General features: G+C 48.2%; 4 protein-coding genes across 4 annotated transcripts in view; 2 read left to right on the top strand and 2 right to left on the bottom strand.

The window, feature by feature from the left end:
* Positions 1-95: 95 nt before the first annotated feature.
* On the top strand, positions 96-3,065 carry klhdc7a (kelch domain containing 7A). Its single transcript, XM_027025166.2, has one exon. It carries the CDS (start codon positions 166-168, stop codon positions 2,560-2,562), a length of 2,397 nt encoding a protein of 798 aa, XP_026880967.2. The 5' UTR covers positions 96-165; the 3' UTR covers positions 2,563-3,065.
* Positions 3,066-4,179: 1,114 nt separating this feature from the next.
* c20h1orf158 (chromosome 20 C1orf158 homolog) lies at positions 4,180-10,550 on the bottom strand. Its single transcript, XM_027024202.2, has 4 exons — positions 10,400-10,550; positions 7,166-7,276; positions 5,127-5,301; positions 4,180-4,528 (listed from the first exon to the last, which is right to left on the bottom strand). Exons 1-4 carry the CDS (start codon positions 10,487-10,489, stop codon positions 4,239-4,241), a joined length of 666 nt encoding a protein of 221 aa, XP_026880003.2. The 5' UTR covers positions 10,490-10,550; the 3' UTR covers positions 4,180-4,238.
* Positions 10,551-10,846: 296 nt separating this feature from the next.
* Positions 10,847-15,698, bottom strand: aadacl4 (arylacetamide deacetylase-like 4). Its single transcript, XM_027024190.2, has 4 exons — positions 15,255-15,698; positions 12,281-12,506; positions 12,126-12,189; positions 10,847-11,984 (listed from the first exon to the last, which is right to left on the bottom strand). The coding sequence occupies exons 1-4, from the start codon at positions 15,429-15,431 to the stop codon at positions 11,201-11,203; spliced, it is 1,251 nt and encodes a 416-aa protein (XP_026879991.2). The 5' UTR covers positions 15,432-15,698; the 3' UTR covers positions 10,847-11,200.
* A 1,179-nt stretch (positions 15,699-16,877) lies between these two features.
* The window catches only part of dhrs3b (dehydrogenase/reductase (SDR family) member 3b), a 9,755-nt gene continuing 6,999 nt past the window's right edge, over positions 16,878-19,633 (top strand). The window contains exon 1 of the mRNA XM_027023919.2: positions 16,878-17,885. Within this exon, the coding sequence (XP_026879720.1) occupies positions 17,691-17,885 (195 nt within the window). The 5' untranslated portion in view covers positions 16,878-17,690. The remainder of the gene's footprint in view (positions 17,886-19,633) is intronic.

Raw genomic sequence — 19,633 nt, 5'->3', positions numbered from 1 at the left:
CTCTTCCCTGCAGGTATCAGGTTGCTGGTCCTCTGTAGCAAGAGAAAGAGTTGACAGTTTGCTACTGTCCTCACCAGCGAGTTACACGGGCTGGGATGAGCTCAAGGCAACATCCCAAGTAAACATCCAACATCCAGCGGACTGCCAAAACCTTTCAGGCAAGAAATGCCAATAGCAGATCTTTTGGGAGTGCGCTTTGACATGCAGCTCTTGGGGAAGCTGACCTTGTCTGTGGCCGCCGTCGTGCTCATCTCCTGGGCTTACAGATACTACAGCTCCAGGGCTCAAGGCCAAACACAGACCGACGCCACAATCCCTCGGCCCAGGAACAGTGAGACGGGCCCTGAAGCCTGCAGCAACTGCGAAACATCGTTGCAACCCCAGGACCGAGCCACGAAAGAGGATTCTAATGGAGAAAGTCTGCCTCGGCAATCCTCAGAGGACTCCAGGCAAGAAATCTTTGAACTGGAGAAAACAAATGCCGTGCTTAAAAAGGAGCAGCTTAAAACCTGTACTGAGGATTGTGCAAACAACGCGGCGGAAAATTCTCCTTCGCCAGGGGAGTGTAGCATGGAGGATTGTGGCCAATATGCACACAAGGCAAAGGATGAGGCAGTAGGGCATATATCAGAGTTGACATTAGGAGCTCACGACCATTCAAACACCCCGACTGGCAGTCCAGCTGGGCCTCGTTCACCATGTCTGCTGAGAAAGCTTGAAGGTGGCATTGAGGTTGGCAGAGAGCTCAGGCAGGAGTTGGGTCATATGGGCATGTTCTCCAGGTTCCAGTCAAAGGCAGAGATCAAAGTGGAGAATGCTGACCTGGTCTTGGAGGGGCGGGGTCATCAGTGCACTGGAGTACGCGGGAAGATTTACGATTATTATGTTGAGACATCTTCGCATTCCATCTCTGACCTCAGCCCTGCCCAGTCGCTCAGCCCCACCCACTCTCTCAGCCCTGCCCACTCCCTTAGCCCCACCCACTCTCTCAGCCCGACATTTGGACCGTATGAAACCGAAACCTCGTTCGATACACAACTTTTAGGATTAGCCAACATCATGGGCAGATCGCGAACACCCAGCCCCCTACCTTCCTCCTTAATCATTAGAGATCTGGAATTCTCAGCTGAGGGAGACATGCCACCTCTATCTGCAATCAGATCCGAACCGGCAAGACCCGTCAGGCCAGCTCTGATCCGCAAGGACAGCTACCTTGCTGCAGCCACGCATTCTGAACTCCAGGTGCCTTCACCTCCACCCTCGAACCCAACACCCCGCAGTCGTCCACCAGAACCTCTTGCTGAGTCACTGCCACGCTCGTCCTCTGACTTGCCGAGAGAAACAACAGACGATAAAAACGAGCCCTCTGATGAAGCGCAAGTAGAAACCGTGGCCAGAGCAAAGTTCCTGAACTATCCCCGAGAGAACCTGGGAAGTTCAGAGCTGGAGAGTTTAACTGGAAAGCTCGATTTAGGCAACTGCCTGGAGGCACTCGTGCTGGCCAAGAGGTACAGACACGGTGCTCTTCGCCAGGCTGCTCTCAGGGTGATGTCTGACAATTTCCTGCAGGTGCTGAGAGATCCAGCCCTGTACGGCCAGCTGAAGGCAGGCGAACGGGATCACATCCAGAGACAACGCATGAGTGGCAGAAGATGCTTAATGGTGGCAGACATGGAGTCACCAGACTGGAGTAGATGTCGATCCAAATCGAGCAGCGCCGAGGCTGTTAAAGCATCCAGTGGGCTATATTACTATGATGACTACAAAGACACCTGGCACCTTCAGTGTCAAATCCCTCAGGAAGTCTTATCCAAGGGCTGTGCCATGTGCACATTGGACAACTACCTGTTTGTAGCTGCAGGCTTCCAAGGCACTGGCCGCCTAGCGGTTCCTTCAAAGAAGGTGTTTTGTTACAATCCCGTGACCTCCATCTGGACTGAGATCTGCCCGATGAATGAGGCCAGGCCTCACTGTAAGCTTGTGTCCCTGCAGACTCACGTCTATGCCATTGGAGGGGAGTGTCTGTCAACAGTGGAGCGCTATGACCCCAGGACCAACAGATGGAGCTTTACTGCACCGCTGCCCAATGAGACTTTCGCTGTTGCCCACCAGGCCACGGCTTGCAACGGGGAGCTTTTTGTCTCAGGGGGCACTCTGAGGTACACGCTCTTACGCTACAACCCCAAGACCGACGCATGGAAGCAGAGCGTGATGGTGGGAAGCAGAGAGAGGACCGTGGAGATGGTTGCGGTCCGGAACTCCCTCTACCGCTTCGACGTGAACTCCTCTATGGGCATTAGCGTGCACCGCTACAACGCCGTGTCACGGCTCTGGTACGAGTGTTACAACAAGCGAATGGCACACTGCCCCGCCTTCCAGTGTGTTGCTATGGACGACATCATCTACTGCGTCAGTCGGCAGTTCACCTTGCGGTTCCTCGCCGATGACGTGACGCCAGGGTTTGTGGCAGAAGATTTAAAAGTCCTCTCGGCTGCTAAGGGCATTCTGTTCCCTTCTGTCCTTGCCCTGCCTGATAAAAGCACTCTTCAGACCCGGGTTTGAGCAAGGTCAACTCATGCCAGTGAAAGGCTAAGCGGTAAGAACTCGCAGTTCATAGTCGAAGACCAGATTAAGCCCTCAATACTTCACGGCAATGCATAGTCCCCCTAATCAGTGGCAGTAGGAGTGAAATATCAGTGCTATTAAAGCCAGTAATTGTAAAGCAAGATCAGATTTATTACACACTCTCGGCTAGATAAATCTGCCGGTTCAATGAGAGCTGTTTGTTATTGGGGTTTTCCCATCCACTCTTAGTTTAAGTAAACTCTTAAATCTTGCTAATGCCTAGTGCTACTGCTTAAAGTTGTTTCACTCTAATATACTGCCCTGAAACACAAACATACTGCTATGAAACACTATAAGCAAAATGTCAAATCATTAATATGTAGAGCAAAGCAATCACTGAAGCTGCTGTAATGAAAAACGCAAACGGTTGTCATTTCTCGGATTTATGGAAGATGACATAAGGATATTCATGACACGCTTGCTCTCGTTCCTGTTTGAGAACTCGCACGCATGAATAATGCATGAATAACAAGATGATAAATTATTAAACGTCTTACGCATGTCCTTTACTGAAGTCAGTGTATTAATTGTTGTGTTGTCAAATGAACAAGGGTCTCTTTAAAAGCAACAGTACAATCTCTAGTACTAGTTTTGCCTCTCAGCCTCTACTGCATTCCCAAGGATCATAACCATGACGTATCAAGCACCTGATATATCGTCATTAAATCTGCATGCATTCAAACTCTGCAGACATTTGATGCAAGGAAACGTGCTAACGAAAAAAATTCTGTAACACAATGTGCCTCACGAATGAATGCGTGAAACCGAGCCTCCAGTTGGTTCAACACAAAGATAATGAAAAGGATACTCGGATTTAACACTGGTGAGTGGTCCACTGCACTGCATCTGTCTGTCTCGTCAACCTGTGATCTGTGACTACAGCACCATCGTGTGGCTGTCACAAGAGGTTGGAGGGAACTCACCGGGCCATGCATACAAGCTATAAGACCACACACACACACATACACAATTTGTTTGTGTTGTATTACCGACCGACAAAGAAAGACACAGGGGTGTAGCTGCATTGCCAGGCTGCAGGGAAACTATGACACAGATAGACGACCATTAAACCTAAGCATCTTTGATTCCCAGTAATTACACACGCTGATTTGCTGTAATTAAAGGCCTAATGAAATGAGAGTTGAACGGGTCTCATCAGAGTCTCCCGCGTCCCATGTTCACAGCAGCGGTTAAACGGAACAATTCATGCCTCCGCAAAGCTACTCGGGAACAATAATGAAACAAATTGTATCCTCAGATATGAGGGAGAAGAGAATTTGCAGGCCATTATTGAATAAACTGATAAATATGGATCAGCGAATATAGCCAATTCCATCTCTTCTTTCTCTTTTATCACTCTGTCTGCCATACATTAATATATATATATATATATACACAAATAAAGACAAAACAGACATTTTCCTTGAAATGCCTGAAAAAATAGAAATGACTGAACCTGAAACACTGTATGAAAACCATGCCAAAAATGTTCAGCACGGAAAATAAATATTTAGTAAATATATAAACTCCACAAAAAAAGAGTCACACTGAAAACTCTGTTTAATATCAATTTTTCAATGCTTCATGCTGTCACCACTGGCCTTCAACTCTTTTCAGGGCCAGAAGTGTTTTGTCCAGTCCTCCGCAAGGCTAGGCACGGGGTTGTGGGTGGGCAGCAGGCTGACTGCCCCACCAGGCGCCTGGTTCCACTTCAGGTTCTGCTCCAGGTCTCTGCTGCTGCCAGATATCAAGCAGGGCGCTCGGGCGTGTCGAGGCTGGCAGAAAGCACTTGTGGGTGGAAGAGGGTATGCATCCTTATACACACTCACCACGGGCACCTTCACCTGCTGTTGTCCCACCTGTGCCCGCTGCGTCTCCACCAGACCGTAGTTCGTTGGGGGGCCTGTGTGTGTGTGTGTGTGTGTGTGTGCGTGTGTAAAAGAAAGAGGGTGAAAGTTTAGGACTCAGCTGTTCTGCTCTGCAGTCATTAATTACCCAACTGACAGATTTGGAACATTTTCTGTCTGAACGTAACTTTTAGCTACAACTACGTGTATTACGCAACCATAACAAGGCTTTTTTCCTTTTATGACTTCACAGAACCCACGGCCAGATTTGCTAGCATGCCACACCAAGTGGTTATCAATGAACCCATCATCCGTCATCTATCTGTCATGTTTGTTGGGTGAATGAACCCAGGAGTGCATAGCTCTACTCCTGTCTTCCCCCTGTAGAGTTCAGGCTCCAGTGTTTGGCTCCAGTGTTCAGGTGCTCCTGAATGCCTCAATGAACCTGATCAGAGTTTGTTAGATTAAAACTGGAAAGAACTCTGTCGGGTGACAGTGCTCCAAAAGCACACTTTTGACCGCTTAAATTAACCTATCACCCAGCAATTGCACCACCTCTGAAAACCGGGACAACTGGAAATGACTGCCATGCTGGCTGCGTGGGCACACACAGCCTCGTTCTCGACCGCCTGGAGCCACAAGGTGGTTGGGTACCATGGATCGGGTGGTCAGATCTCTCAGGGACCCAGGCCATTTTGTCAGAGTGCCAGGTGCGGTGGGCAGGGAGGTGGGAAGGGCCTCGTCGGCCATACGATTCGTCGTAGAGAGAAACCAGATATTGGGAGGTGGGTGGGTCATGGTGGGAGAAGAGAAGCTTGGTGGGAAGACCCTGGAGACACACATGATACAAACAGTGACATTAAATCCACTGAATACTCAACCAGGATGTTTTTAGTACTATTCTAACCAAATATATGTGGATGGTTTGAAGAATTGAAGAGTGACATGGACGCAAAGCACATGCAAAGCTCTATTAGCCTATTTATGGAGAATTTTCAACTTGTTAAATATGTGTGAGCGAATGTCTGACTACAGCATCTTATGAACATGTCTAGCTTCCTAGTCCCAGTATCTCAATGTTCTGTATGCAAAAATGCAACCTCTTGATTACGCTTAACACCACACTGAATAAAGTCTCTGCTGCAAGCTCAGATCGCTCAAAGGGCAATTCACATCACTGCAGTCTTTAATTGTGATACTCATGTAGCAAACCGACAGATTACCACTTGGACAACAAATAAAGAGGGGAGGTGCATCAGCATGGGTGTTGGACGTAAGGTGGCCAATTAAAATATAACGAAAAGCGACGGTGCGTTGGACTCGGCTAAAGATCACCGCACACGTGGCCGTCACGTGAGAGAAGCCAGTGTCCTCACTGGGAGAGGGAGAGGTGAGCCAGGTCTCTCGCAGGGAGCGCGAGCGCAGAGTTAGCATCGTGAGCAGAAATGCAGAGATGGAGATGCACAAGCTACCAGAGATGTTTACAGCAGTCTCTCTCATTCCCAGCACGCTCGCTATAGTTTACAACAGTAAACTCATTTAGAGCACAGTCTCTCTCATTTAGAGCACAGTCTCTCTAAGTTACAGCAGTCTCTCATTTACAGCACAGTCTCTCGCATTACAGCAGTCTTTCTCATTCACAGCACACTCACTATAGTTTACAGCAGTCTCTCTCTCATTTAGAGCACAGTCTCTCGTTTACAGCACAGTCTCTATTCTTTGCAGCACAGTCTCTCTCATTTAGAGCACAGTCTCTCTAAGTTACAGCAGTCTCTTGTTTACAGCACAGTCTCTCGCATTTAGAGCACGGCCTCTCTCGTTTACAGCACGGCCTCTCTCGTTTACAGCAGTCTCTCATTTACAGCAGTGTCTCTCATTTACAGCACAGTCTCTCTCGTTTACAGCAGTCTCTCGTTTACAGCACAGTCTCTCTCATTTACAGCACAGTCTCTCTCGTTTACAGCGGTCTCTCCCCTGCAAATCAGAGGTTGGCGGCCACTGGCTCACTCATGCTGAGATGTGCCGTGAACACTGTAATTGCAGCAGGGTTTGATGAATCACTCTGGGCACTTAGTCAAGCTCGAAGAAATCTGAAAAGGCGGCAGCTGTTAGGAAAACCCATCAGACTGATCCGTAGCAAACAATAAAACGCAGATGTTTTGCAAATGAGACCAAAGCGATTAGTTGTGCTATTTACTGAGAGGAGGAAATTTTAAGCTATTTTAAAAAAATAATTTTAAATTTAGCCCTCGATAAACTAGCAAACCACCTCAACCGTCACCTTGGTTTGAACAACCACTCGTCTTTGGCATACCATTTCTGAATCGGAATCAGACGAGCAAATTGATAGAACAGGGTAACGCACTCTTCGTTTCATGGGAAAAATAAAAAAATACGAACAAAGAGCAAAGATGACCTTCGCCCAAACGACACTGCAGCCTTAGCATGGCTTATCAAAACTCACGGAGGTTGCTGGCGATTATGCGAGAATGGAAAAAGGTCCGAATAAGTTCCATTGACCCGTGTGTGTGTGTGTGTGTGTGTGTGTGTGTGTGTGTGCTCTGTAATTATGCTGTTTGCTGGAGTAAGTGACACAGTTATGAATGTGGCTGTAGTGACTAGCTGGGTCTTGGGTTGTCTGTGGGTGTTTGATACATTGAGATCATTTAAGTGGTGGATCACGCAGCCCAAACCTCGGCTCGACGCAGCGCTGTCCGCCTCATGATCGTATCCGGCTTGAGCTCTGTCCAGAGCCTGAAGTCTTGCCGATAGGTGCTGCTCAGTGGCTTGCATTCCTGGGTGAACTGACTCACACACACACACACACACACACAGAGAATGTATGAGACAGAAACAGAGAAAGACAGAGAGAGAGACAGGGAGATGGAGAGACACAGAGTGAGAAAATATCTTAACAGCAGCACTCAGCAAGCAAAGTACATCCTCAGCCTCTGTATCGATTGCGCCTGGGCTCGCATTATGTCTCACTCTTTCTCTCTGAGCCGTAGGAGCCAGACGGCTGCTGGTCACCTGAACAAATGCCACTCATCTGACATCCCGGCCCATCAAGCATTCCGGCTCGGCCGAGCAGGCGGAACTGGAGGGCTCTAACCACTTTCACATGGATCTTGGCCCTTGCCTGAAGAATCTGGCTCTCATCTAGAGAAAATCTGGACTTCTTGGGTTCAGGCCACAGCCAACTACTCCTGTAGACTCTGAAACGACAGCAGCTATTTGCAAGCGCAGAAGCCGCTAATGAGAAACGCTGACCTGGTTTAAACAGGCATACAAAAGAAGCTTAAACACTCTAAATCACCTGTTCGATCTTGGAGATACAAGGGCGTCTTTAAATAAATTCAGCAGTTTAGACAGCGTAAAGTTAACGTCCAGACTAAGTCAAAATTGCAAGTGTCAGGCCCTGCTTACAGAGTGGAGACGCTAAACTCTGGATACACGTCCTTTACATGTACTGTTTTAAGCAGTCTTCAAAAGCTTCTGTAACCCATACCCACCCATACTGATTTATGTATCCTTCAGCTGTATGGTTGCATGTCCACTGCTGATGATGTAACTACAGACCATGGATGTCTGATCCTCGATGCACTTCTCAGCTCTGTAAACCATGATTGTTTACCCGTGTCATGTGCCTGCACCACCTCCAGCAGGGTTTCAGATTTCTGCAGGTTGGTATCTATTGTTTCTGCTTTGTTCATATGGCTCGCATGAAAAGCAGCTCCCATTAGGTGGCAGTGGTCCAAGAAAAATGAACTGCCATTGCTCAGGAAATGGGCTGAATAAGGATTACTTTCATCCCAGTGCTATTTTTGTTCCGACTCTTCCTTTTACTCCATATTTCCTTTGCACTGGCTAGAAAGTTGACATCAGGTCAAGGCGCACACACCGTCACTTTTAGGGAGCCCTTTTGGTAAGCATTGGCTAGACTTGAATTTTCTGGATTGCTTGATGCACTTTAAAACATGATCTTGGTGAACTATCGGAAGAGCAGTTTAATAATCTTAGCTTGCCTTAGCTGACTAAAACCATTCTTTATTTTGTAGGTTATGACTTTGATCCACCTTCCCTAGCCAGTATCTAATGCATACCCATGTCCCTGTAGGCCAAACTCAGGTAATAGAAGTCTTGTTCTTGTTCACACCCACTGTGATCTTTCACTCATCTTGGACACCTCACAAAACAAAACAGGGTGAGGAGCTGGGACTGCCTGCTAGCTCGCAGATGGTCCACATCTACATTTCTGAAGTCTGGAGATAATGAATGTTCTGCAAAAGACCAGAGCACGTGACAATGGACTTTGTCTCTGCGGGACTCTTCTGTGTGGCCCAGGGGGCCAAACCATAGTGCGTGAAGTCTTGTTCTCATCTGCCCCGAGTGCTGTGCACATCTGTGATCTCTCATAGAGATGGTGAGAGGTTGATCAGATCACAGTGGTCACTTTGGCCCTGCCCCACTATAATTGGCCATGTTTCGGGACTGCAAATCAGTGTCCTACCAGTTGAGATTTCCTGTGTCTGAGTCCTGATTGTTGTACTATGGTGGAGCTGAAACCAGTAAGTGGTTACCTTTCATTGGTCAGTGGGCCTGTTTATTTATTTATTTTTCTTTTTTTGTGGTGGGGGGGTGGTTGAAAGAGCTGAGAAGAGAGTAATGGTAGAGCTGGTGGACTGATGAGGTTTGGAGAAATCTATCGACTGGGTTTGCTCTCTCTCTCCCTCTCTCTATTAGGTAACATTGGGATAGGGTGTTTCTGTACTGCATTTATGGTATTTACAACATTTATATTGCTTCATTACATGTAACCAATTGGACTGTGTATATAATTGGCTTGTATTACCCTAACAAATTCTGTCTTACCTTGAACTCATTAAGCTCAGCTCATCAGAAACCATTATGCAATATAAATTCTTAAGTACTCACTAACTAGACTGAAGAAACATCTATAGTGATATGTATTTCCCGCACCAATTCTCTGTAAAGTGTCCTGATTTCTGCTAGCCGAACAGTAAACCTCTGACAATGTTTCAGCGTCAAGGAAATGTATAGTTCGGCATGTGTATTCTCATATGTTCTCATAACCTACGCTGGGCTGTGCAATCCAGCAAGCTCTTGCCAACATCCACCATTGGTCTCAGGTAAGCGGCAGTAGGGTTAAGTAATCTCAGCAATGAAATCCGGCACGTCCCTGCGCCTGCCTGTGTCAATGTGACACCAGCAGACCACATGGAGGCACGGAAGAGCAGCGCAGTGAAACTGTGCATCATTCTCACTGGCTGAAATTCAAGATGCAAAGCTTTATAGCAGGCAAAGGCAAGGGTCAGGGTGCAGACCCGGGCAGGTCGATCCCATGACCATGTGCGCTAAAAATGAAGGTGCATATAACGTATTAGAGTTAGAGAGTATTAGAGAAAGTAATACAAAGTAATAGAGTAATACAGGAGCTGAGTTAGACAGCTCCTGTGAAATAAACTCCAACCCAGTAAAAAAAAAACTAATTGGTGTCTCTGCATTTCGCCTGTTCTTTAAATATCACTTCTGCGTGGTGCTTATAAGAGCCGGCCATGTATTTCTTTTTATTAATTTTCTTTTTTTGCAAAGACACTAACCTGACTGACCCCCCAATAGTGGTCAGTAAAAGTGTCAGGAAACTGGAGCACAATAATACCGAACATAAAGGTGAGACCGCATGATAAACATGGCCTACAAAAGAGTTGAGACTTTTTATAGCATGGCTATATAATTAACATTGTACCATTTGCTGCATTACCATGGTGCAATGACATTTAAACTAAATTACCAATAAAATGTCATACACGTATATCATTGCGCTACATTTACGCTAATTCTAAAAGTCTATTGTGTGCGCTGCGTCCCTTGAGCAGTGCGAGGGGGTTGGTGCTGCATGTTAATACCTGTAGTCTTTCCTCCAGCCAGTTCCCAATGAGAACTTTGTGGGAATACCTCTGCTCTGTCCTCCAGCCAGGCCGACTGTCTCCCTGCATAGTGGACACCTCTACAGTGAGCCTAGAACGCTACACAGTGGTTATACTGGAATGTAAAAGAGAAAATGATATGGGCCCAAGTTTCTATTGTAACATGGTAACAGTGTGTGTGTGGGGGGGGGGGTTGCCATGGACACAGCAAACATTCATTCTTTTGCAGAAGAAGATTTGGACTCTGCTCCATGTGCATGATAAACACTGACTAGCACTCCGATTTAATGCAAGTGTCCATGAACGCGTTCTGGGCCTCACGCTAACGGCCGGTGGCGAAGGTGAGGTGTGGAGTGAATCGGACACCTGGCGGGACTTTCTTTCTACGTGACTGACCAGAAGATCGAAAGAAACTGCAGACAGAAAATTAATCACACAACTCATTTGTGTCACCATATGTTCATTGACAGAAAAATCAGTGTGACAAGGGATTTGATTAAACTGAATTACAGACATATTATAACCTTGTTTGTTATGTTTTTGTTTTTGTCTGGCAGGTTTCTTCTTGCGTTTAGCACTCTGCCAGCGGAGCACAACATCACCCCAGCATCCTCCGTCAGAGAGAGCCACTACTCCTCGTCTGTTCAATGTTTATGTCTCTTATGCATGTTATTTACATAATGTCTCCACATTTGGAGGTATCTGCTTGTTATGGTACCACGGTCATGGTGCATGATGGGTAGTATATTTATTTATTATTACTCAAAGTACTTGCAGGCTCTACAGTGTCTTTATGTAGTTCACAATTTGCTCCATGGCTCTCTGGCCTGCGGGAAAGTTCAAAGGGCCCTGTCCAAAGAAGCTGATTATTCCGTGGAAGCCATCAGGGACATGGTGCCAGATGACATCCACTCCCAGATCCTTCAGCCGCTTCTGGAACAGGACACCATCATCCCGCAGCACATCGTACTCACAGGTCAGGACAAAAGTGGGCGGGGAGAGGCGGAGAACATCATCCTCGACCAGCAGAGGGGAGACCTCAGGCTGCAGGCCCTCTTTAACCACGTGATACACCTCGCCATCATAAGCCACGGCCGGTGGCCTCCGGTGACCTCGCCCCAGGAACTCGGGCGGGAGGCCAGCCGGGTCCAGCCACCGCCTAAAGCGCGGTCTTAGCTCGGCAGGGACATGCCTCCCTTCCAGCACGTCCTGACACACGGACGTGTCCCCGTTGAGGTACTGGAGGAAGTAAAAGGCCATGCGGGCACGGAACAGCATGGGCACCGCGTGGTTCTGCTGGTAGGATGGCAGGTTCAAGTCTGCCATCTGCAGCGCAGGGTAGACGAGGACCTGGGCACAGGGCGGCGGCAGGCGTCCGTCCCGTCTCTTTAACAGCCTCTGGCTGAGAGCGGCTGCCAGGTTGCCTCCGGCACTGTCCCCGCCTATCGCCACCCGCCGTGGGTCCACCCCGAAGTCGCGCAGGGCCACCGACAGGAAGTGACACGTGGCGGCCTCACAGTCGTCCAGTTGAGCAGGGAACCTGTGCTCAGGGGCCAGTCTGTAGCTGCCGACAACACAAACAGGCCTAGACATGAGAGGTTTCCTACACCTTTTTACAGCAATATTCATGAAAATGTATTCTATGAAATAAAAAAAAATCAATTTTGACCATCACTGAGTACTGAGTTATTACTTTTAATCTTACCCAACGGACACAACCGTGGTGTCAGTCTCTTTCACAATGTGCCAACACATCTCATCGTAAGAATCTAGGAAAGTTGATCAAAGACGTTATTGCCACAATAACGTGTGTAGCCCTGTGATTGGTCTGAAGAGACCTCCTGCCCATGCGTGCATTACCTATGCTCCCAAAGACCCAGCCTCCACCGTGGAAGTACAGGAGGGCTCTCCTCCGCTGGTATGGGGTCGTGGTGGGCTCGTACACCCTCACCGGCACCCCGCTGAACATTAGGTCCTTAATGCGAAGCCCGGGCGGAGGTAGCCGTTTGCGGCTATGAGCTAAATCGATCCACCATCGGGTAAAACCCAACTGACTACACAAACCCAGGCGTTCCAAGACTCGGCCCTGGAAAACAATTTAACAATAGGGTTTTTTTTGTTTGTTTGTTTTTTTAAATGCCATTTGGTCCCCAACCAAATAAAAATATATAATCCTAAACAACTCAGAATGGATTTTGGCCTAATCAAACACATCCTCCCGTCACACTCCACAGGCTTTCAAACACAGGAGATATAAGGAGATGACCTCTCTTTTGGTGTATTTAGTCATTGTTTAATCCCTTGGGAGAGAACAATGACTCAGCGATTACATAAAAGAACACCACAGACTCTCCTGTGGCCTTGTGGCCTTTTGGCCTTTTGCTTACTGAGCACATGTGCTCAGCTCCATCATTGAAAGGTCTGCAGTAAAAAGCTGCGGCGTGCAGCGTGAGTTGCGACTGCCAGAACTGGGCCAGTACCGAGACTTCTTCTCCTGAGTTCACCAAACTCTTTTCTGCCTTTTTCATATCATGTTCATAATGACTTATATAAACTACATTACCCAGGGGGCACCATGTGCTATTAACCTGTTCCCATTCTTGCTAGAACTCTACTGAGTCAAGTAAAAGTTAAAGTAAAGTAACTTTAAGTAATGTTTAAGCTAAATAATGATGTTGGCCTCGCTCCAAAAAGGCACAAAGAGAACCCAGTCAGATAATGACACAACAGAGTTTCAAGAACCTCTATTAAATGCCGGGAACAGCAATCTTACCGATTATATTTTTACACACACACACACACACACACACACACACACACACACAGAAAAAAACATAATAGTACACACATACAATAGTATAACATAATAACAATAATAATAATAATAATAATCTATTATTATTATTATTAGTAGTAGTAGTAGTATATGATAAAATTAAATGTTTGGCAAATGGTTGTTACTTTGGGTAAATAAATGTATGTTGTGAACATCGGTGACCTTGCCTAGTGTACTTTTGCCAAGGAATGCTCTCCTCTGATGAGTCACGTGGTTTGGCCTGCCGCGTGCAGTGGGAGGGTCTTGTTTGTTTTTCGCGTTTGTAACCACGCCTGCACACACCTGCCCCTGGTTTTACTCTCGTTATGTCTGTGTACTTAAACCCAGGCTGGTGTGTGCAGTACTGTCGGTCATTGTTCATGTTTGCCCTTGTTCTTGTTGTGGTAGTTAATGTTCACGCTACTTAGCTTCATGTTCATGTTCAGCATTTATATTAAGCATGAGTGCCATCGTTGTATTCGTTGTTTTGTCAATAAACGTCTGTCACCGTCGAGGGAGTCTGTGCGTGCTGTTCTGCGCCCTGCGGCACTTGGGCTGTTACAGAATGACCGATCAGCACAGGACTCCAGCTCCTCCGATAGAAAACAGACTTCCTATGGGAATGTGCTTGGGTACATCCCAAGCTGCTGCCTGGATTCCCGGATGGTGGGGAGAAGACCCTGACCCTGTCACTGTCTGTCGCTGTCGAGGGAGTCTGTGTGTCCTGTTCCGTGCCCTGTGGCACTCGGGCCGTTACAATTTTACTCACTGTAGAAATTCAAATAATAAACGTGCTAACTTTTCCTACTTCAAGCACCATGCATAACCCTCCTACCCAAGGCCCCAATTATACATGACCTTAAACTATTATTTGAATTCCGAAATTCAGCTCAGCAGTCCTTAGAAAGCATTCCTTAAAATGCAAGGAACAGTTTACATGATAAAAGACGTTCGTCATCTCCATGTCCTATTCCAGCCTCTCTGCTCCGGTGCATCCATGGATAGAGCCACCACGTACGTCCTCTCTCATCCCACCACCGACGCAGGAAACCGTCATGTCCTAGTAACAACGGATTACTTCACTGAGTGGCCTGAGACTTGTGCAGTCTTGACCAGAGCCACAGTGGTTGAATGGCTGCCACTTTGTAGTGCTTATGCAGTGACCAGGAGTGCATCTGGAAGACTCAGACCACTCTACCCCACCCACAGAGTGACAGCCTAGTGGACCGTTTCTACCAGACGTCACCGTTCAACAACCGGGAAGGTCAGCTGCCCCTGGTCCTGTTGGCATGGCAACCCACCCCACTGTGCAGGAGTCAGCTGGTTTTGCTCCAGCTCTCCTGACGTTTGGTTGGTTGTCCGAGGAGGACGGCGTGCCCGGGGCGTGGCACGCAGGAAAAAGTCCTCCACGGCCTCCATGTCACGCACCGTCTCAACAAAGACCACGAGGCCGACGGCTCGCACTGCCAGGGAGAACCGCCCTCATCGGGGGCTGCGACCGCAAGAGCGGACGCCGCCCTGAGTTTCGGTACCCAGGGGAGGGTCCCGGCAGGGTAATGAAGCACGTGGACAAGGTTGTATATCGGGTTTGAATGGACTGTTGGGGACCTCACAACACTGGCCAGGACTTCAGCTGAGAGATGCACCCCACGCCGACCCTGGGGAGGGGGAGGGGGGGGGGGTCTGTGTAGCAGCCGCCACTAAATTGGAGGATTGGGCCAGTAAGGAAAGCCATGAGGAACACAACGAGAAATCCTGTGCGCCTCCATGGAATCTTTTACATTAAAATGTGAAGTTTACAGTTGTGTTTTTGGAATGGAAGTGACAATTTGATTTAGTCTTCTTGTTACTTTAACACACAAACACACACAAACACACAAACACACACACACACACACACACACACACACACACTAATAACGACCATAAATTTCTTACACAGAGCAGTTAAGAATAGAAAGAGCCAAAACAACATTTCTGGATTTTTGCTCATATATCCATATGCATATACACACTTACCCCGACTGCTATGCCCACAAGAACACAGTGCACGACATGGAGCTTTCTGCGATTAGCAACTCCGGGAGGAATATCCGAATTCATCACCTCCGAATACACCACGCCGATGAGCAGCAAACACAAGGCGGCAGCCAGCGCTGCGACGCCAGTGATTACAATCGCAGTTCCTATGTGCATGCTTGCTCCGGGGCGTCGTGAAGAAGGCTCCGACAAGCAGACACCTGTAGCTCCGAAGGACTAACGCCTGCCCTCCACTTTCATGACGCAGACACGTTATCTCCCACTCTTTTAAGTGCAAAGTGTACGACTGCGATAATAGGGAGAAAACCAAACGCATGCACCAGATTAATCATTTAGCCAGTGCTTATATAGCCAAGGCCTGACCCACTCTGTTTGCTCGGAGCCTGGAAGGATTTAATCCCTGAGCGGTGTTGATTTAATCCCAGACATTTTCATGTCTGATCTATAGATGGCAGTGATACTCCAGCTGGTGAAGGCGCTCCAGTTCCCGGCACTGACGCAGCCTCGGAACGGAGAAGTGTGTGTTACACATAAAATAAACGCTTCTAGTTTGTAGTAATTTAAAAAAATAAATAAATAAATATCTGAAGCTTTCTTGTTGGCGCGTTTCTTCGCTTTCGGACTGTCGCAGGCGCGCAGCGGGGCGCGGCGCGGCGCACCGCGCATTTTCCACGAGCACAGAGACGTTTCACCGTTCCTCTGAGGCTCGCGGCTATTACCGAGAAACCCAGGCCAGCACAAAGCCGCCATTGTGCAGCTGCGTTTAGGCTCATTCCAATTCGAGCAGTGCTCCATTCAGCATTTCCCCAGTAAATGCCCAGGCCTGGGCCAAAAATCCAACTCCTGGATTTAAAGTGGGGCTTTAGGGGGTATTTACAAAGGTCTCCGTGTTCGTGCCCTCGATGGTAAGAGGAAATGGGTCTTTGTGCCCGGGTCTGGAGGCTCTGGGGTGTTTGTGTAACACTGTCGGCGGACTTTGGAGGAAAGGGGCCAAAAGTCGAATCCCTCGACACCGGAATGCACAATAAAAACACACACACACGCACGCACGCAAGAACGTTCAAAACCAGCCCTTCACTGACACAGCCTGTCACTAGCGCCCGTGGGCGTGTTATTATAACGATCAACGCCTTTTTATAAAGGTTTCGTTTTTCCTGTCTTTAGCTAGAGCACAGTGTGCAAAAGGTGAGGATGGACACGATGGGACATGAGCCCTCGGAAGCCCATTTCAAGTTCTGCAGGTGCTGAAACAGTCTCACTGTTTGGTTCCTGCCTCAAATTTACATGCTTAAATTTAAGCAAATATATGTAGTCACGAGAGGAAACGTTTACCACCTTATATTAGCTGTCACCTCTTTTTTTAATGACACTGGTGAGTTGCATTCTCTTCACAATTAAAACTTGACTTATAACCAGTGAACATCCCAGTTTTCCTATGACTTATGCCTATGAAACTTCATACAATTTGTGCTTAACCCAAATGCTTCTTGTTAAACCGGTTGGAAGCAATATTATCCTGTGTACAACACGGCTCCGCTTCAATCACGTTGACACTTGCGAAACTCCCCGATACCGCAAACTAGTGCACGGTTAGGTTCTGCACACTCCCGTGGCGGGGCATGCCTTCGGTGAGCCGCTGCAAGACGTGGGCACAGTTCAGCTGTGCTTACACATCCTGCGTCGATGCGAAGTACAGTTTTAACCTTATACTGCTCGCATGTTTCTTCTAAAAAGATGTGCGCTCTGGCTATAACATCAAAGACGACCGCTGGTTGCAAAGGCAACAGAAGCGCTAGTGGTGGGACGTCGGTGAGGAGGTGCACAGAGGCAGCCGAAAACAGCCACTCACAGGACACTAAGTAAAGAAATACTCCTTGGCTGTCAATCAGGATTAATCCGCACTTTAAAACTGCTATCAGAGCCCAGATAGTGTCATAGCTGTATTCTCGCTCTCGGAGAGGTGATAACGTAAAGGCACTGTGCGTTCCGACTGGCGCCACCAGCGCTCGGAGGCGCACACTTGTCGCTGTGGGACCACCAGCTCGCTGACAGCGCTGAAGGACTGAACTATTTCCAACCGGCTGATTTATAACCGAGAATCGGCTGATTTATAACCGAGAACAACTGTATTATCTCCCTTTCTCGGGCAGAACAGGGTTCGAAAATGAAAGAGGCTCTTCTCTGACTGTAACCTTGGTACGCTATTTAGAAAAGGTTGGCGAATAATTCGCGAGTGCGCCAGTGTCGGCAGATAGACGGTGCGTTTTTGTATGTTTGTTTGTTTTTTTTGTTTTTGTTTTTTCCCTCGAAGCGTGAACCCCAAAGCCACAGTTCACTTTGAGCCGGAGGCGTAAAGGCGGATCGGTTTCAGAGAGCGCTGTCAGAACAGGACCGGGTCGTTCGCATCGGGCAGCGATGGATATGAGAAGTGTGAGCTCCGTGCTGCTGTTGCCTTTTCAGATCCTCTACTACACCGTCAAGGCAACTTTGCGCTTCTTCCTACCGAACAGCCGGAGGAACCTGTCCGGGGATGTCGTGCTGATCACCGGCGGGGGACGCGGCATCGGTCGTCACCTGGCCAGGGAGTTCGCCAGGTGTGGAGCTAAAAAGGTAAACACACCGGAACCGTACGCATGGCGCAGCTGGCGACGTCTGCTGCCTAGCGCTTACACGCGTTTCTTCAAAGAGTCATTTAATACCAAAGCAAGGGGTTTCTAGTGGTAAAATAACTGACAGAGTAGATTTAGTGGATGTCGTTATGCTCTCTGCCTGTACACATCTGTAGTGAATTTCTCCTAACTCTCAGTCCAACGTGGGGAAAATGTACAGGGTTCTTACTATCAGTGTAGTTTTAGCGCAGAGACTTGAGAAGAACCGAGAACTGCGACTGATTCTGTCTTTCTCCAGAGGAAACGCTTTGTTTACTGAATTCGTGAACAAGCAGGTCTGATTCATAAAGGCAGGGGTATTTACGCATGACCTCTGGATCAACAGCGCAGTATGACTTGTCCTATTTAGCCTGGTTGGTAGCTCTCTGTGGGCCAGCGAGCAGCTCGTAAGGAATTACAGAGTCTGCCAATTTGGCACTTCCTAAACCATTCGAGACCTCAGAAGCTGTTCCAGCACTCTGGATATTCCCCAGTGTTCTACGGCCGTACCCGCGGTCTAAGCGCGCACACACACACACACACACACACACACACACACACACACACACACACACACACACACACACACACACATACACACACACACAGAGATCTCAGCTTCCATTCACAGCTTTCACCCTGGACAAGTTAGTTTGTGTAATAAACGTACAATGCCCCCCCCCCCCCCCCCCCCCCAGTAATTCCTGCTCACAGTACTCATGTATGTATGGTATAGAGTTCGTTTCTCCGTACATTAGGCATACTTAAGTGTTTCTCTTATGATGTGGTTAAGAACTTTATGCAGCTGTATCTTTGGCTTCGGTCCACAAGTGTTTGTGCTTTGAGCAGTCATGTCCAGCGTGGAAGGTATGGGACACAGCTTGCATTCAGTGGCATCACTCAGAGAGGCAAGAATAGGGGAGGAGACCCAGTCATGCAGCCTCTGCCACAGAGCCCCAGAGAGTGGGTCCCATTCCCAAACCCCAGCTCCTCTGCCACAGAGCCACAGAGACTGGGTCCCGTTCCCAAACACCAGCTCCTCTGCCACAGAGCCACAGAGACTGGGTCCCGTTTCCAAACCCCAGCTCCTCTGCCACAGAGCCCCAGAGACTGGGTCCCATTCCCAAACCCCAGCTCCTCTGCCACAGAGCCACAGAGACTGGGTCCCATTCCCAAACCCCAGCTCCTCTGCCACAGAGCCCCAGAGACTGGGTCCCGTTCCCAAACCCCAGCTCCTCTGTCACAGAGCCCCAGAGACTGGGTCCTATTCCCAAACCCCAGCTCCTCTGCCACAGAGTCCCAGAGACTGGGTCCCATTCCCAAACCCCAGCTCCTCTGCCACAGAGTCCCAGAGACTGGGTCCTATTCCCAAACCCCAGCTCCTCTGCCACAGAGTCCCAGAGACTGGGTCCTATTCCCAAACCCCAGCTCCTCTGCCACAGAGTCCCAGAGACTGGGTCCTATTCCCAAACCCCAGTTCCTCTGCCACAGAGCCCCAGAGACTGGGTCCCATTCCCAAACCCCAGCTCCTCCTTTTAGTTTTTGGTGTGTGTGTGTGTGTGTGATTTGCATGGCTAGTCTAAGTCAATCTAAATCAAACTTTCAAAACTATAAGCTCCCACTAACAGTTATTCATTTTCCTGCTGTAGTTGCTATCTGGGGCTGCTCCCTCATGCTGAAATTAAAAATGGACTCAAGCCTGAAAAGTGT

Source organism: Electrophorus electricus, chromosome 20 (genome assembly GCF_013358815.1).
Source record: "Electrophorus electricus isolate fEleEle1 chromosome 20, fEleEle1.pri, whole genome shotgun sequence".
Lineage (NCBI taxonomy): Eukaryota > Metazoa > Chordata > Actinopteri > Gymnotiformes > Gymnotidae > Electrophorus > Electrophorus electricus.
Note: the sequence above shows the minus strand (reverse complement) of the source record. Positions and strands in the feature narration are given on the sequence as shown.

Bases quoted from the DNA above. Each gene is read 5' to 3' on its own strand.
- c20h1orf158 (XM_027024202.2), bottom strand. From the start codon at position 10,489: ATGCAGGGAGACAGTCGGCCTGGCTGGAGGACAGAGCAGAGGTATTCC. The intron at 7,277-10,399 runs GTATTAACATGC...TGTGTGAGTCAG, and splicing joins GGCTGGAGGAAAGACTACAG to TTCACCCAGGAATGCAAGCC. The intron at 4,529-5,126 runs GTACCCAACCAC...ACACACACACAG, and splicing joins ATCTGACCACCCGATCCATG to GCCCCCCAACGAACTACGGT.
- klhdc7a (XM_027025166.2), top strand. From the start codon at position 166: ATGCCAATAGCAGATCTTTTGGGAGTGCGCTTTGACATGCAGCTCTTG.
- aadacl4 (XM_027024190.2), bottom strand. From the start codon at position 15,431: ATGCACATAGGAACTGCGATTGTAATCACTGGCGTCGCAGCGCTGGCT. The intron at 12,507-15,254 runs GTAAGTGTGTAT...ATTGTTTTCCAG, and splicing joins TTGTGGGCATAGCAGTCGGG to GGCCGAGTCTTGGAACGCCT. The intron at 12,190-12,280 runs GTAATGCACGCA...CAACTTTCCTAG, and splicing joins CTGGGTCTTTGGGAGCATAG to ATTCTTACGATGAGATGTGT.